This window comes from Pelobates fuscus, chromosome 2, assembly GCF_036172605.1.
Source record: "Pelobates fuscus isolate aPelFus1 chromosome 2, aPelFus1.pri, whole genome shotgun sequence".
Classification (NCBI taxonomy): domain Eukaryota; kingdom Metazoa; phylum Chordata; class Amphibia; order Anura; family Pelobatidae; genus Pelobates; species Pelobates fuscus.
The window spans coordinates 105631668-105650504 of NC_086318.1; the positions used below are offsets into that span (position 1 = coordinate 105631668).

The 18837-nt window shown below is 39.8% G+C and overlaps 2 protein-coding genes across 3 annotated transcripts in view; one reads left to right on the forward strand and one right to left on the reverse strand.

Annotated features, from left to right (window-relative positions):
- Positions 1–2098: 2098 nt before the first annotated feature.
- On the forward strand, positions 2099–3127 carry GPR119 (G protein-coupled receptor 119). Its single transcript, XM_063441683.1, has one exon. The coding sequence runs from the start codon at positions 2099–2101 to the stop codon at positions 3125–3127; it is 1029 nt and encodes a 342-aa protein (XP_063297753.1).
- Positions 3128–4662: 1535 nt separating this feature from the next.
- ERICH6 (glutamate rich 6) overlaps positions 4663–18837 on the reverse strand; it is a 79839-nt gene continuing 65664 nt past the window's right edge. For both annotated transcript variants that reach the window (XM_063441014.1, XM_063441013.1), the window contains exons 13-14: positions 5658–5898; positions 4663–5050 (exon numbers count right to left, since the gene is read on the reverse strand). In XM_063441014.1, the coding sequence (XP_063297084.1) occupies positions 4784–5050; positions 5658–5898 (508 nt within the window). In that variant the 3' untranslated portion in view covers positions 4663–4783. The remainder of the gene's footprint in view (positions 5051–5657; positions 5899–18837) is intronic.

Sequence of the window (18837 nt, forward strand, 5' to 3'; positions counted from 1 at the left end):
TGGATGGCAGGCTTTTGAGTGTCCTTGCAAAGAAAGGTGGCTATATTGGTCACTGATTTGTTTTTGTTTTGTTTTAGAATGTCTGAAATGTATATTTGTGAATGTTGAGATGTTATATTGGTTTCACTGGTAAAAATAAATAATTGAAATGGGTATATATTTGTTTTTTGTTAAGTTGCCTAATAATTATGCACAGTAATAGTCACCTGCACACACAGATATCCCCCTAAAATAGCTAAAACTAAAAACAAACTAATAACTACTTCCAAAAATATTCAGCTTTGATATTAATGAGTTTTTTGGGTTCATTGAGAACATGGTTGTTGTTCAATAATAAAATTAATCCTCAAAAATACAACTTGCCTAATAATTCTGCACTCCCTGTAATTGGAGTCAAAGTGGGGCATAATAGTTCAGAAATTCTTTAAATATCCCTCACAGTGATAAAAAAAAACGAGAGATAAAGAGAGCCTCTAGTAGCATAGCCTGTCAGCAGTTACAGTTTAAAAATAATACAATCCTAAAAGAAAAGAGTCACACTAAACCGTTATATTCAGTATTAGTTTAGAATGACCCCTTCCTGTTTTGATAAATGAGGGGTTAAAGGGACACTCCACTGCCCAAATATAAAATAAATAAAAATTACTGTTAGTAGATATATGCCAAATCAAAACTTGCATGCATTTAATTATGCATTTTTTTTTATTGGACCATAGATACTATTGTTTTGTTTAGTGTTTGAATCTTTAATACTTGGGAGGTATTTAAAGTATCTGGCAGCTTTACAGTTGAGGACTCACTACCTAGGTGGGTTCCTTTTTATGATACCTTTTGCGCTCTCTTATTTTTATATTTCTTAACATATTTGTACAGGGTTGAATGTATATTCACCCTCCAAATTGATCAAGAATATACAGATTTTTTTCAAAAACAGAACAAGCTATCCCAAACTCAAAAATGCGCATAGAGACCCTGCATTAGTGCGTGCCTTAGCACAAACCAACAGGGCTGGCACAACCATAAGGCTGCACAGGCGGCACAGGCGGCTGCCTTACAATGCACTGCGGGGTGTCAAAAGTACTTTTTCCTGTGTAGCCAAAAATCCTTGCACCGGCCCTGCACCCCACACACTTGCACACGCCTATGGTCCCTATAAACCCCATTCTACAATTTGTACACATTGTGCTGTGAATAGAAAAATACAAAGGCAATCCAAGCAGTTTTACCTGAAGTCTTTACATTTGTATATTAAACATGTCAATTAAAATGCTATTAAAATATATGACTCTGTGTGATAAGGATTACTGGTTTCTTTAGATTCTAAACTTGCCAGCTGGGCTCTCAAAACACAGTGCTTTCAGTATGTTCCTTCTAGTTTGATATGTTCCCTCTGCTATTATTTAATAAGAAGCTCTCAGCTAATATAAATGTACAGTAATGTTCTGATCCCATTCTCTGATACAGAAAAGGTTAATATTAGCTGCTCTGTCCATGGTGCTGAATTGATTCCTTACAAGTGTTAGCAGAAGGGTTGTCTCACTGACTTGCCTTCTATTCTGGAACACAATTTGTCGTGTGAATAATTTCCTCTCCCTGATGTTATCACTCTGTGTACAGTCCGCTGTCAGGGCTCTCCTGGAGCTTTTACAGACATGGATTAGTTTTTGTTTGTTTGCAGGGGCCCCACTCCATCACCTCTCCCTGTTTCAGGAAGACAACCTGCTAAACTTGAACGCCCATCGTCTGTCTCAGACCTTGGAAACCCCTCCTCTCCGAGCAGTATCGACTGATAGACACTTGGTCCAGGCGATGCAAGCAGTGTTAAAGAAACAGGACGCAGAGCACCTTGACTGGTGGGAAGGAGAAGACACAGTAGAACATGCGGGTGCTACAAAGAGGGGACACAAACATTCCATTCCAGGTCAGGTGGAATGTGCATGCATTCTGTCTCGAATACGTTCAATAAATGGAACCCTCAGTAGATTCCATACAAACTAGCCAGGACACCATGGACTAGTCTCTAATGGATAATGGGACGGAAGAGTAGGGCTGCGGGGCCCTACCTGCTTGATTGGATTCCACTGGAGCTTTATAAAAGATGTCCAGCCTCATTTACGCAGTTCTTCACATCATCTTGAGTATCCTCATCCCAACGGCAAACATAGTGGTCATTGTCATACTATCCAAGATCTTGAAGAAAAACCATTGCAAGAGCTACATCTTCATCCTCAATCTGGCCGCTGCTGACCTCCTGGTGGGACTCATGTGCATCTTGGAGACGCTTGATGATATGTTCGATGGAGACTTTGATAAAAATTTGTTCTTCTGCCTCCTGAGGCTGTGTTTTACAGTCACTCCATGCATCGGATCTATACTGACTTTGCTTCTGATTTCCTTGGATAGGTACCTGGCAGTGACCCTGCCACTATCTTACAGTAAGATTATGAACATGAAGTCCATCTGTGCTCTGCTCACAGTCCTATGGACTATTGCATTCATAATTGGTCACATGCCTTTAATCTTTCCATCTCTGCAGCAAATCAATTACTCTGGTATCTGTGGTCTCTTCTATGCGGCCAAAAGCGAATACTTGTATATTCTGTGTTTCCTAGTTTTTCTGCCTGCTTTAATCACAATTGTATGTCTTCACACTGCAGTGGGCAGAATAGCATACTCTCACCATAAGAGGATCCAGAGAACCAGAGCTGTTCTCCCGACCAATCACCCAACACAGTCCTCCAACTTCAAGGCAGCAAGGACAGTACTCATAGTCATTATTTGCTTCACATTGTCCTGGGGTCCATACTATATCACTGGCATCATCCAAGCTACCTGCACCTCTTGCAAACTTGTGGATTTATTGAAAGACATACTGTTTGTCCTGGGGGAACTAAATTCTCTGCTAAATCCCATCATTTACACGTTCTACTGCAGAGAGATAAGAAGTTATCTGCACAGGTTCATCATTTGCAAAAGAAGAAAGGTGAAGCCACAAGGAGTAGCTGTGGTCCACTTCTCTAATATCAGGGGGCAGAGCATCCAAGATGAAGCCAATATGGGACATATATCAGGGGACAGTGTCCCCAACGTGTCCATCTTTATCAGTTCTACTGAATACAGCAAATGAGCCTTTGTAGTGTACTATAGGAACCTTGCTGCCGTTTGACTATGGGATACTGCAATACAGAAACAGCCTTTTAGTGTTTTACTGACTTACATTAACCCCACTAGTGCCAAGCAATGCTTTAACCACTTATCACAGTTAACTGACCTTCATTTTTACAGGGATGTGAACTGTTTTTGTGCTAGAAGATGACTATCCATGGTTTGTTATAGGATCCAGGCATTTTGAAAAAAAAAAAACACTTTGCATTTATTTTATATACAGTATGCATAGCCAGCACAAAATTGGGTCAAACTGCACTTTTGTCTTTAGACCCATGTTCAGGTATACCTCAAACACTAAAATCAGGTACATTTAAAAAATAGAGATTGTTTTCAATGTATTCTTATTTTGCTTAGCTGTTTGGGGGGGAGGGATATACCATTAAAGGTAATGTGGTATCCATTCTTTTCACAGTAATTAGATGTAGAGAACAGAATTCAGATACAGGAATATGCAACCTCTGCACTCCAGATGTTGTGGACTACCTGTCTTCTGATGTTTTGCAGCATAATGGTTGTATTATGGGAGATGTAGTCCACAGCATTTGGGGTGCCTCAAGTTTGCCTATCCATGTTCTATCCAATTGAGAAGGAATGACTGGAGCAACAGATGTGAAAAGTATTTCTAGGTTTTGGCTAGGAAGAGCAGAACATGTTTTGTAGGTAAGTGTTTTAATTTATCCAACAGAGTTCTGTATTGTCATATTGGTGACATGAAAGGTGTTAATATAGAACTACAAATTATCATGCATATACTCTTTATTTCCTGTGTTTTTTTTAACAGTTTGCAATCTTAGACTGTTCTATTTTTGAGTATTTATACCACTATATGCTCCATGATGCTCAGCCAGACTTCGTCATTATTGTTTCAGAGTAAAGGTGACTCAGATTCTGCTGAGAATCAGATTCAGATTCTGCTGAAGGACAGTATATGGAACCATGGACTTAACATATGGACTTTAAATAGAAAACTAAAGAAAACTTTATTTTTGATCTTGATGTAACTGTTGTATAGACTTCTGGAAAGAATATTATTTTGTCATATAAAAAATGTCATTTTCCCTAATCTAAAAATTATGTAAATAAAGTATGCATCTTCAGAAGAACAAAACTAATTGCAATTAATAATAATACCTTTTTTAAAATGTCTTTGAAATGTGCATTCAATTAAAAAATAATATTAAATTGGCCAAGTGATTCTTAAGTAATGTTCTTAGTCATCGAATTCTAATGCCTTATTAAGTAGACAATATATTTTGCATATATATTATGAGGAGGGAAAACTACTAATTACCCAATATGTCCTAAACATAGTTGCTTCTCCACCTTATGGGTCATCTCATTCCTACCAATTTCTCAGCCTGTGTCTCCTCTCCTCTTGCCATAGCCTAACATCTACTCTGTAGCTCCTTTTACTGATTGACATATCAACATATGCAACATAAGCAAGTCAAGTCAGGCGTACGACCTTATGGATTGAATGTTTACGCAAGAGCATTTACGTTAATCCAGTTTTTATTTACAATACACCATAATGTGGTCATATATCGTGACATACTAATCTTACATTTCCATTAGTTTTTTTTAATGGTCCAGGAACATCTAAATTGCCATATTATTATTGAGAGTTTCCCAAGATAGTCTGAATTGAAGAATTGGTCTCTTTGTTTATTTTGCAAACACTGCAGAGATTTATAACTTTCTGTGCCTGGGCAGTTAGAAATGAAGGTGGCTTTATTCTATCCCACTGCTTGTTGGAAGGGAAATTTAAATATTCATTCAATTTGTTCAGCAGACGAAGAATTTTGATCTTCATGGCAACTAAAATCAATTCATCCTCCGCTATTTCTCTATATGGCCGAATATTTCTTTCCATCTCCTTCACCTTCAAAAAAAGAAAATAATATTCAAATATTAGGGAGAGTGAGAAAACAAAACTATGGCATTACTGTAATACTTGGTTAGTACAAAACATGCAAATTACTTTCCCCGCCCAAAAAACAGGTAAATGCAAAACCCCACTACACGGGGGTAGGGGGGGTTGATATCCTCTCTCTTATTACACCCTTGTGTGGGGAGTGATGGTGAATGGAAGTCAATTGCTGGTAAGCGCCTGATGAGAGGTCTATAGCACGTTGTCTGTACTGTGTGTGTTTTACTTATAAGTGGATAGTTGTTTAACTAAATCACCTGGCCAAAAAGTAATAAAACTTGTACTGCTACCTTATCTTATCTGTAAAATATATTAAAACCATAAACACAGAAAGAGAGCTAGAAAGCTTATATTATATATATATATATAATAAATAAATAAATTAATGATAGCACTCCAAGGACTTAGAAAATATTGTGAAAAAACTTAGCTTTTTATTCAGGCATCTGCCACAGAAGATCAATGTTTCAGTTCTCTAAGGAACTTTCGTTATTTCTATATATATATATTTTTTTTTTTACTGCATTGACTTTTTATATACATATAAATACACACTCACTTGATTTTGTATCTTATCTCTTCTCCCCACATTTATTTTTGCCTGTTTCCCCATTGCCAAGAAAGAGACAGACATTTGGTCTTGTGCAATTATTCTGACACCAACTTGATGATTTAAAGATATGAAGATTGGTTTGAATTGAACGTAAGGCTTGGGGGTTAAGACACTTTGCCATTTCCATCTTCTAATTCTCCTGCCAATGTTGTCCAAATACTGTCCACCTACTGGAGTTATATTTATCCTGCATATTTAAAGGAAGACAGAAGACGTATAATTTAGCAATTTCAAAAAAGGTCTGAAATGTCACTAAATACAGTACTGTCACCATATACTGAGAAGTGGTATCCAATATATGTATTCGAGAATTCTAGGAAAAGTCCAATGACAACTGAAAGGCCAAGATTGGAAACCCACAAAATAGAGGATACTAATATAAGAACATTTCATGTAATGTATTTGACAAACGTCTTACCTACTTGTGAAAAGAAAAATATATGAATGATAAATTTCTATGATAAGTATGCACACTTTATTTTTATAAATATATTGTCTCATTATTTTGTCATGTACATGTTCATAATGCGAGGAACTAAACATTTTCTCATATTTGTTTGAAATATCCTAGGATCAATTAATAACAATGAGCTGCTTCAAGGTGACCATGAACAGCCTTCGGCTTTAGTTTTGTTTAATGTAATCGTTTTATTTCCAAAAAGACAAGGCACATCTAAATAGAATGACTTCAATCAGTGAAAAGTAGTGCTTTAGAAATAACACTGTAAAAATAAACGTGTTATCGTCTGCAATTCTTTTTTATTTTTTTATTTCAATGTTTATTTCATTTTATACAGTTTTACATTATCTTAGGATACAGTTCAGTTTTGATTCGTTCATGACATTTTCCACTTTCAACACATCGTATTACTCATCCTAGAATAATCTCATTCATGTATAAGATTCATAATATCCTAAGAGTGATAACAATAAAATCTAACCAAGGCATAAATAAAAAAAAAAAAAAAAAAAAACACCAATAAATATATAAATAATTCAACATTATATTCCAAGCTGTATATCGATATCCTAATAATTTCACTCTTTAGTCAGTCTAATTCACACCTTTATAGATCGCAGATCTACTCGGAGATCCAAAACCACATAAAGAGGAAAATGTATAGTAAAAAGATAAAACTCGTGCTTAAACCTAGTTCAACTGTGATGCTTATAAGTTCCTTCATAAAAACCTCATTAATGGTATCTATCTTGTTATATTTTCATTTGTCCCAATTTACTAAATCTGCTCCCATTTAAATTCTCTCTCACACACACACACACACACACACACACACACAATGACAACCAGTACAGGGGTAAACACTTGTGTCAACTAAAAAAACATTTGGTTTTCATTTTTTATTTTTGTGCAAAGATGTACAAACAAGCTCGCCTAGCCATGACAGCTGTAACAAGCATTTCAAAAAGTATACAATGCATTTTAATGGCACATCAAATAAGTTGCACAATTTTGCGTTTTATTGTTGTAGAAGCTAAGATTCAGGGAATTGGGTTAACAAAACTATGTCTTGGGTTGGTTTTCATTTTAAAGGGACTCTATAGTCAACATATATAAGCAAGAAAGACAGGTCCCCCAGCCTTCCTTCTTGCTTTTATATGAACTTTCATTTATTTAAAAATATTTTCGAGGTTTTTTTATATTAAAAACGTACCTCCGTTCCAGCGCCGAGCTCCCAGCCATGCCGCGCCCCCTTTTTCGTCAAAATGACGAAATCGCGGGGCCCAATAAGACGCTTCTCAGAGAGAAGCGTCATCGCGATGTGGTGCGCATGCGCGGCTTCGCGCTGCACCAATCGCGTTCTTCATAGAGCGGCATTGACAGCCGCCCTATGAAGAAACTCAGCACTTTACCGTGCATGTGCGCGGAATGCGCGTTCGCGAGCTGAGTCTGACTGACAGCTCAGCTCGCTTTCTATACCCGCCCCCCTCCTACTCCAAACTTTGCATGCAAACACTATATATAGAGATTTCTCTATATATAGTGTTTGCATACAAACACACATATTGTTAAACAATAAGGGGGGACCTACTGTCCCCCCCCCGGCCCCCACCCCTGAGCCAGTGGGTGGGGGCCCTAAAATTAACAATAAGCAAGTGCTTACAAGAAAAAGGTAGCAGGGAGCTGTAGCACTCACCTGAACAACCTCATTAAGCTGAAGTTGTTCAGGTGACTATAGTGTCCCTTTAATCAACATTAAAGTTAGAAGCTAACTCAGTCAGGGAGCATGCATATGGAATAAGTGGCATGCTTGGCTTTTTAACTGGAGTCCTTAACTCTGTTAAGGAAAGAAGATGCTTGATTCTGGTGGATGTGGACAGATATTAAGTTTAAAATATTCAAAAAAGCTAAATATGACATGATGGGTTATTACTCAAACAGGCAATTCAGGTTAAAATTTAGCAAATTGCAATTACAATTTAGAACACTTTAGTGTATCCTTAACAAAGACAGTATGGTGTATTGTGTATTATGGGGGGGGGGGAGGAGTCTCCTTTTCTACATACTTTTCCAGTTGTATATGTGTTGCGTACATACTTGTTTTGTTTTTATTCACAAATTTTTGGGGTTAGGGCTAGAGTTCCTGTAATCTTAGCAAAAAACAGACAGACTGATACTTAAGTTCAAGTTGAAAAAACCCCAACAAGCCTAGGTCCACACCCCTTATCTCCCACTTCCAAGAAGAAACAGTTTGACATGTGCAGTGACACATCAACCTGTCTTTTGGCGAAAACATACACTAAAATTCTGATGGAAAAGTAAAAAAAACGTTCACCTTATCAAGACACAGAATCATCAAAGCATGTCCAGGGCTAATTTATTTTGGCTGAAAGCAATTAGCTCTCAGCCAATGAAGTCCACAGGCGTCACACTGTATGGAGAAGGTAGAGTTATTTTATTGAAGATCAAAGACAAAAAATATACAATCATTCGTCCTTAATCAGGTATAATCATCACAATCAAATAACACACATAAATACCCTGTTCTCACCATGGTATTTATATGTTATATGATTATGATGATCATACATGATTAAGGTCTAAAGGCTGACACGTTGTATCTTTTTGTCCTTTGATTTATTTTTTTTGTAAACATAATTTTTATTATTTTTTGGTTCTTGACATTAAACTAAGGTATCAAGCATGTATCAAAAACAAGGAGGCACGCAGGCCCCAAATAGGAATGGCAGAAGAAAGGTGGTGATCAAGTACCATGTGGGTTCGCAAGCCCCATGTTCAGTATATTGCGTATTGGCTCGCAGGCCTCAATCGTATGGCATTGGCTCAATAACATCAATACATCGCTGTGTCCCGCTAGTCACATAAGGTATTTGATGCGGTTTGTCTCTCATCTCGTCAAGCTGGTCTCTGGGTACTAACGAGTGTGAGGGTGTGTAGGCCAGTCTGTCGGTCTAGTATATATATATTTTTTTTAGAGTGTCAGAGAGATCGTAGTGCGGGGAAACTCGCAGGTTTCAAACATAGAACAGAACAATCAACATGTCGAGATACGCAGATCTCCAGAACAGTAGTATGGAATGAGACTCATAGGTCCCGAGGCATATTAAACGCCCAGCAACTATGTACAACTGTGAGCGGCCCTATTTCCCGTTGGCCGGTGATAGGCCCATTCTGTATGTCCTATCTGTCCGTGGGTTTTACAAAGCTTCCTCTCTGCGGTCAGTCTTGAGTAAAGGTACAGATAATTATATTTTGGCCTTTGTGTCTGGGTGCCGGGTTTTACGACCCAGGTGTGTCTGCTGTGGGCTGTCTGTTTGTGAGACTTGTGCCTACTGGCGTCTTTGGGCCTATGTATCGTTTGATATCAATGGGTGTTCATTTATTTGTTTTTTGTTTTCATGTCAGAACTATGGTGGTGTAGGACAACGGGAGTGTTTGCGCTTCGATAATCGTCAGGCTCGCTCTGGTGGTTGCCATACAGGTTGAAGAATCAACTAGGTATGTGGTCGTCAGTCCATAATGTGGTGTGGTGCATCCGTAGTTCTCGGACCTCAGTCACATGGCCTGGGCCCTGTAGTCATGCTTCCAGTGTCTCTTTATGATTGTCTTTGGTCTCCTACCGTTCGCGAGATGTGGTCCCGCTATTGTCAGGCGTGGATTATAGGTCTGCATCATGTGTGCCTGGTGGTGTCTCGGGGGCCCGTGTGTCTGTGAGTGTGCGTGCACCTGCTGGGTCTTGTGGGGTTTTGGTACCCTGTCCCCCTATCTCTCGGTCCCGTTCTTGTTGGCGTGCGTTGTAGTCCTAGATGGGTCTGGTATGAACCTGGGGGAGCTTGTTCGTCTTTATTGACGTGTCTGGGGGAAGGGTCTTTGTGCTGTGAGGAGCTTAGTTGTCGTTGTGTGTCCTCTTTTGGTTTCTTTCCTCCCCCCCCCCCCCCCCGTTGCTTTGTGTGTCCGTGTTAGTTTCTGTGTTCTATTGTGCTCTGGCTGTGTAGTGTTAGTTGTCCTTTGATTTTGAATAAAATAACAATACCTTCACCCTACAATGTGACGCCTCTGGACTTCAACTTTTTATACTATTCCTGGTGGATGGCGGATCACCCTCCATTGGACTCAAAAACATTTAACTTGAGTGCAGTACTCATTGGACCCTTACAATCTCAGCCAATGAGTTATCTCTGCATTGCAGAGCTTAGCACACAAGAGCTAAGTGCTAAAGTGTTCTTGGCTCTCCGACTAAAACAATTTAACTGCTTACAACGGGGGGAAGCATGTTCCAAGGTGTATTGGTGGTTGGAGTGTTCCTTTAAATTGTTTCAAGAATGCACCCCGAGAATCCTTAGCTTGCTTGCTATGCTTGTTATAGGTACTTCATCTAAATTCAAATACATTTCTATTACAGTTCAATAATAATTACAGCCGAACACATTACCTATGTTCTCTTTCTCCCTGACACTGACATGATCAAATTATAAGGTGTATGGATTAAAAAAAAAAGATATCTGTCTTTGCAACTATGATAATTTAACCACCATTCAATGACTCCAAATGTGTTAAAGTTAAACCTATGGAGGAGTGCGTAGAAGCTAAAAGTGGACCTGTCACCAATAAATTACATTTTAAAAATAGATTTTTAGCTCCCATCCATGAAATTATGCCATGTATGGATTTCGAGCATAGCACTGAGAACACAGCACTCTCCTGCAACTTACAAAAAGTTAGAAAAATGTTCATATAGCCTAGGCTCGTATTAATATAAAATGGATGGGTGACATTAGATTGTAATTTGCCTTATAAATAGAAGAACTAAAGTAAGAGAACTAGCTGGGAAAGTTGTTTGAGAAATTCCACGTAAAGTTTACAGTGTTTCTCAGAATGAACTACTTTGTACCTGTCGTTCAATTACCCTATTGATGTTATTACGGGGGGTTTATTTCTAATTCAGGAAACAGTTAAATTGCATACACTGCAAAGTCATTTTTAAAAAATGTCTCCTGACTTTTTTTGGAAATTGATAAAGAAATAATCGTTAATTTTAAAACGTAACAGAAGTCTACTTCCGGATGTGTCCATTGTTTATAGGTTCATAGCAGACCTTTTCTCAGGTCCCAGGAAATTTTCTAGAAATGAGAATTTTGCCAATGATTGTACATTCATTGTCAATGTGCTGGATACTATCAGGAAACTATCAAGGATATTCAAGTGTAAAATGCTGGAAAATGAAATTGAATTCAAAGTGAATTACAAATATTTGGCCAATGTAGCCAAATGTGATGCAGTCTGCAAGTTAGTTTGGCTACTTGTGACCATAGTTTAATATTTACTTTCAATCCTCACAACTCACGCGTTAGAGAAAAACTCCCCATGCTTGATTATTAACAGAGTCAATGTTGAACATTTTGTTTCTACTGATAAGTCTGTTATCAATCAAATGGCAATAGGCCTTTTGCCATCACCAGCAAATTGTCTGCAGACAGCTGTTTAGTATTTGATTTATGTTTCATTTGATCTTATAATTTCAATTTGATCATGAAACACACTTGGTGACACTGAGGAATGAAGGGAGAGCTGCAGACGAGGGTCCTGTTTCAAGGAACAGGCCCTTGGTAAATTGATCTAGGGGCAAGTTACCGCGCTGCTTACAATAATGACAGCTTAGTATCTTCCCCACTCACCGACCCTAACTCCTTACCGTAGAAGTGAGTGTGTATTTGGGGAAAGGCAACCTTTTAACTGTCAATACAAAAGCAGCAAGAAAATCAAGAGAACAGTTTGAAACTTTACCTACTTCGGTCTCAGTGCATCTCTGCATTACAGACACATCACTGACCAGTAGATGAGCATTGTTGATAAGATATTCAAAGCAAATAATCTGCAAAACGATGCCCCCTAAATATAAACTATGTAAGTCACTCCAACTTTAACCTGCACAGGTATTCGTTAATGAAATAAATGCTTTGAATCTTGTTGTATTCTATTGCAAAGCACTGTGAGGTAAGCTGCTGCTATATAAATGGCAAAAATAGTAATCTTTGTAAATATGTAATTCTCATCATTTTTCATAAATAAAATCTTCATAAATATTAATGACTTGTTTATACATAAAACCTAAGCACCAAATATTATTGAAACAAAACACCTGAATCACATGGATTCATTTAAATAACCTTTTTCTTTTTTACTGCATTGACTGTTCCATAATATTTTTCACATGGATAACTTTCAAAAGCTCCAGGGGTCTCTAGCAATATACATTAATGTATCTTCATTGATAGCTTCTTTAACAATCCCTGTCATTTTGTAATTGGATTCCCTTAGGAGAGCAGGTAGCAGAATTTTATTAGCTAATATTAAGCTTAGTGAATAGTTTTTTTTTTTACTTTTTTATTTATATTTTATTTAAGAAAATCACCTCCAAAATGAAAGAACCCCCCCCCTGAAAACTCACATTTGTCACCAAGTTAATCCTGTTACGCATGATTGGCAGAAATCCTTTGTTAATGTAAATATAACCCTATATTACTGTGGCTATCAGCAGAATTCCTAGAATTAATGGTAAATCAATGATTGATCTACATTTACTATATATATATATATATAACTGATCTAGCATTAATTTCTGCTGATAACTGTGTTTTATATATACTTGTACTAGTAAATGTATTTGATCTACATTTAACACACGCACGTATATAATCTAGAAAATTTCTGTGATAAGTAGCAATATATTTCTGCACATATAATGGTGTAAAATTACATATAAGCAGCCTTTGGTTTCTAGACTGTAATAATGCATAATTTCTATGCAATGTAGGCGTCATTGTGAAAAGATGATAATTCTAATGGCAAAAGTGAAACCAACAGGGGTTTAATAGTGAGTGAACCATTAGCTTCTAAAATTGTATCCGAAAGCAACACACTGTGCAACCCACACTAATTCTTGCATTACCTTCGCTACTTATGAAAATATATAGAATTTGAACAGATGTAGTTTTTAAAATATAGAATCACAGCCATTGTAAAGGCAGACATTTTAAAATATTTGGCTAATTCTTAATTCTAGATATCATTGTTTTCCTCTACCTCTAACATTGTTACCTCTTTGTTAGTTTGTATTTTTCTCTCTAACGCCTGTTGCCTATTTTCCCTACTTTTTTTTTCCAAATAAAAAAATGCACAAGCTGACTTACTGAGTGATCATTCAAGAAGACATCCTTCAAACCCCTGACTTTTCTGCTATTTTTGAATGAAAATCTTTGAAAACATGCGGTATAAATATATGATTACAAGTTGTAACATATGCAGTGATCTGGGATTCAGTTTGAGTCTGCCTTATAAATGGAAGGAAGGACATATTGGTCAACATTGGTGTTTATAATGCTGGCCAACGTTATTCTATTTGCAGCATTATACACTAACATGTAGATACTAAAATTCTACTCTCATTTTCATATAGACAATAACACATCCCACCATAGGCGTGCGCACGGGGTGTGCCGGGTGTGCCTGGGCACACCCTAATCCCCGCGGCACGCCTATGTATTGAGACCGGCAGGGGAGATCTCAGGATCCCCCCTGCCGGCTCCTGCAGAGCCGGCGCTATCCGAGCACCGGCTCTGCTCTCAGCCTCCCCTCCCCGGCTCACATGCAGGGAGGGAGGCAGGAGAGGACTGGCGGAGCTATTGCCAGCAGCTCCGCCGGGTTCCTCTCGCGAGATCTGAGCGTTGCCGCGGCAAAGCTCAGATCTCGCGTGAGTGAACTCTAGCTCTGCGGGGCTAGAGTTCACTCTCCTCTGGACCACCAGGGAAGGATGGCGGCAGCAGCAGCAGGATCCCCCCTCAAGGCATAAGGTAAGAAGGGAGGGGGGATAACTGATCTGCCTCCACCTCCACTGGACCACCAGGGACAAGGAACAAGAATCCCCCCATCCCACATAAAGTAAGAAGGGAGGGGGGATATTAAATAATGTACCCCCACCTCCAACCCCCACAATCACGCACACACATACCCAGCACACACACACACATACACAGCACCCACAGACATACACAGCACCCACACACAGCACCCACAGACATACACAGCACCCACACACATACACAGCACACCCACAGACATACACAGCACAGACATACACAGCACACCCACAGACATACACAGCACACCCACAGACATACACAGCACACCCACAGACATACACAGCACCTACACACATACAGCACCCACAGACACACAGCACCCACAGACACACACAGCACCCACACACATACAGCACCCACACACACAGCACCCTCACAAACACAAACAGGACCCTAACACACACACACAAAACACTACCAGTACCCTCACACACAAACAGCATCCTGACACACAGTACATTTACAGCACCCTCACAAGTGCACACACACACACACAAACAGCACCCTGACACACAGTACATTCACAGCACCCTCACAAGCACGCACACACAAACACCCTCACCCACATAGTACACTACCAGTACACACACATCACACTAACAGCACCCTCACACAGCACACACACAGCTTTGTGTGTGTGTGTGTATATATGTGTATATATATACATACATATACATACATATATATATATATATATATATATATATATACACGCCGCGTGTGCTTGTGCTTGAGGGTGCACACCCTAATGCAATAGGCTGCGCACGCCTATGCATCCCACAAAGAAATGGCAACATCAAGATATTTTTAAGACAAATGGTTTTGAAAAAAAGTCTTAAAACCAGGCGTATCCTTCTATAAATATATATATGATTATGTAACCTGTGTTTTACTAACAACGCCAGGTGCTTGAGGCAGTATAACCATTAGTTGTGTTTACTGCTACAAAGGCTTCTAACCCTCTTACTTCCTTGTGCCCTGAATGCTCCCAAATTTGAGCATTGATTGATGAGCCAGTCTTGATGTGTTATTCATTACAAAAACATTTGCAGGCTCTCTACAATGTAAATAATAATTGTTGCTGTTTGCCATCTGACCAGTTCCAGTGTTGGTTTCACAGGAAGAAAAACAATAAAGCATTTGTTATTCATGCATTTGTCCAACAAAGGATGAAATGATCCTATTTGCATGCGTGGGGAGCACTATGCACCCATTAGGCTTTCCCCATAGGAAAGTATTGACTCAATTTCTGTCAAAACGCTGGATGTCCTCAGGCAAAGATTCTACGAGGACACGAGGGTCTCCCTGAAGCAGCCTGCCACCCAGAAAAAACATGGCTGAGTGTGATTGGTCAGCTGCGGTTTTATGAGCGCTTCATAGAGCTGATCAGTCAGTTTGGGGCCACTAAAAATGACCCCAGCTGACAAACAGGAGCCCCAGCTACATTTTAAAACCTGGGGTTAGTGGTATTAGCAGGGCTTTAACCCTGCTCACACCACAATGTTAAAATGGCCCCAGGTCACACTAAGTCTGCAGGTATTTAAGCCCATGCTGCGCAAATTGTATCAATGTATCTCTATGGGAGACGTTCAGCCCCTCCTTGCAGAGCATGGAGATGCTGACGGCCAGTGCTGCACACAGTGCAGAAAGCACCTCTAGTGGCCACCTGAGTGACTGCCAATAGAGGTGTTACTAGGCAGTGATGTGAACACTGCATTTTCTCTTTACATTAAAAAGTCTGCAGGGACAGGCTATAAACACAAGAACCACTACATTAAGCTGTAGTTGTTCTGATGACTAAATGTAGTTTGCCCCAGCTTGCTTAGGGGCAGTCAAAACATGTTAAGATAATATATACCTGTGTCATTGGCATATACATTTGATAATTACAATGATGGTATGAGGCAAGAATGATAGACCCTAAACCAATCATTTTAAACAAAGTCAAATGTAGAAGAGTTACATTAGCTATGCTTATGCTGTTACAATAAGGTTAACCAATAAAATAATGCCGATATTGCTAATACCATAAACACAGATGCACACAATTATTTCAAAAAGCTATCCCATAGGATTCTATAGTTAAGGGGACAATCTAAGCACCAAAACAGCTTTCTTAATAAAGCCATTTTGATGTGTAGATCATGAGCAAGCAGTTTCACTGCTGAATGTTCTGCCATTAAGAAGGTAAAAGACTTTTGTTTCTGTCTCCATGAAATGATTGCCTAATTTTCTTTTTTTTCTTTTAAATATTCTTTAGTTTGGGAGCGCAGTGAGTCAAACACAGCTTGACAGTGACATATATTGTGAAACAAAACAAATGGGTACAGGTGTACATTCAGTGCACAATATGTCAAGAGAAGCTGCGCATATTTTTTAAAAACATTTTTTAAAGGTAAAACAATGACAGACATGCAAGGCATGTCTAAGAACAAATGAGAGACTGGGCGTAAGTGAAGAGTCAGACTTGCATAGTTGAAAGCATTCAAAACTAAAATAAAAGTACCACAAGCTAATAAACAAACTGTCAAAAACTTGAGTATGAGATACTTAGTACAGCATAAGGACAGTTGTATGCCAAGCAAGCTAAATGGCAGGCTAGTCGCAGGCACTGAGTGTGGGTAGTGGAACAACAACTGGAGTAAGTGGTGCATAAGATCATTTAAAACATAAGACCATATAAGATAAAGGACAAGATAGAGAAAAACCAACAAAACAAAACTGCGAGGATTACTCCCCCTCAAACTCTATCAAGACTGGGACATAAGGAACCATAAGGTTTGTATTGGTCAGTCCCCTTCATCCTATGCCCTGCATGGGCAGGACATAGTCCCATGTCGAACAGGAGCTCCCATAGGCTTCTGAGCCCATCTGAGGACATGTTGCTACTTGTGAGGGATAGGGTCTGGTTCCCCTCCAGTTTGTCGGGCTTTCCACATTCTACATGCTCGGGTTTCAACAGATCCTGTCTCCATGGTATCTTGAGCAGGAGTGATGGGCGCTGCCGACATTTTGGGGCCCTCCTGACTACCGGAGACGCAATTTTTTGAGAGGAGCGTAGTGGTGGTCGTCAATGTGAGGGAGCACTAGTTCGCTGTTCGACATGTTGGTACATCCTGCATTCCAGTTTTGCCAGAAGGCAGCAAATATATTGTCAAACCTGGTCAGGACATCATGTGGATCATCACTGCAACGGCATGAACATGTGTCATCCGCCATTTTGGGTAAGTTGCCGTGTGATCTTCCAGCCCGTGTGGCTTTATCCCGAGTCCCGACTTCACCAGGGTAGCCTGCCATGGGTGGACCGGGATCAGGGCATATGCATGCTGCTGCTTTCTTTTTTTTTTTTTTTATTCTTTATTTTTGCGAGTATTGGCAAACAATATAACAGATTTCGTGATCAGCAGGTAAAACATTTTTACAGTACATGGATACTTTCGCCACCTAGCTTAGTCTACTCAATTTTAATTTTTAGTATAGGCGGGTTTAGCCAGGTTTCCCTGTCGGTGGTCCTCGAGCTTGTGACTGGGTGGGGCCGTAAACTTGGGCCATATGTGCCTTGCGGCCAGTGTAAAGTACGCCCTGATACCTATGCAAGAGTGAGGCACGTAGTTATGGTATTATTGGGTATGGGCGCCCTCGAAGCCGGGTGTGAGTTCCCGTTTTGTTATGCTGTAACTGAAGGGGGGGTTATGCTCTGGGCACCCGGAGGGCTGCTATTTTTGCGCTGGCGTGTCGCTTGGTGGCGCTTGGGGGGGGGTGCTTTGGTACTGAGCTAGGTCTAAGGCTTACGGAGCCAGCAACATAACATAACAGATATAAAATATAGAAACATATATAAACATGGTCAACATTCGATCCCTTTTAAATAAAATAATGAAAAAAAAAAAAAAGGAAAAAGGCAACAGTTATAGGATTTGTGAGGGGTAGCGTGCATATGGCAGTGCACAGGCAAAACTTAGTCCCAAAGTTCAGGGTGGCTGTGCCGCTGTCGTGGGTGCGCTTCCTCTTGGCACGAATGGGGTGACGTCTGCTACATTCCAGGCTGGGTGGGCTGTAATCTGTGGCTGTGGTGTCGGGAGGCCGAGGGCTTGCAGGAAGGTTGAGGCTTCAGCAGGGTGCGAGATAGCGTGCGTTTTCCCTGCCTTATTGGTAAGTAGTCTGCGGGGGCCCCACTTGTAGGTAATGGACTTCTCCTGAAGCACTTGGGTTATGGGCTTGAGAGAGCGCCGCCAGGACAGGGTATATCTGGAAAAGTCTCGATAGAATGCAAGCTGATCACCCTCAAAGGGCACCGTGGGAGTACCCCTTACTGCCCCCATAATAATGCCACGGTCAGCGTCACGTACCAGTTTTTTTTTTTTTGTAAATATAATTTTTATTTGTATTTTTCAGAATTTTTGAACAAGCCAGGAAATACATATCAGGACTCGCAGGTCCTTGTCTCAGCTGATGATTCCTGTATTAACATTAACTCAGATTCTTAAAGTGACACGGGCACATGCGCCCCTTCTGACATAGGACTCGCAGGTCCATTATTCAAAACATTGTTGCGGTTACAGTTTTCTAGATAAAATAGTCGTTTGTATCGAAAAGCAGTTTTCGTATGCTCGCTCTTAGTATTAATTTGTAATTCTGCACTCTTGGGTGTGCGGTCTGGAATCTGTCTTGTCCAGTGCCACCCGTTTCCCTTACATCGTGTCGGTGTGCAGAGTAATGTGTGTCG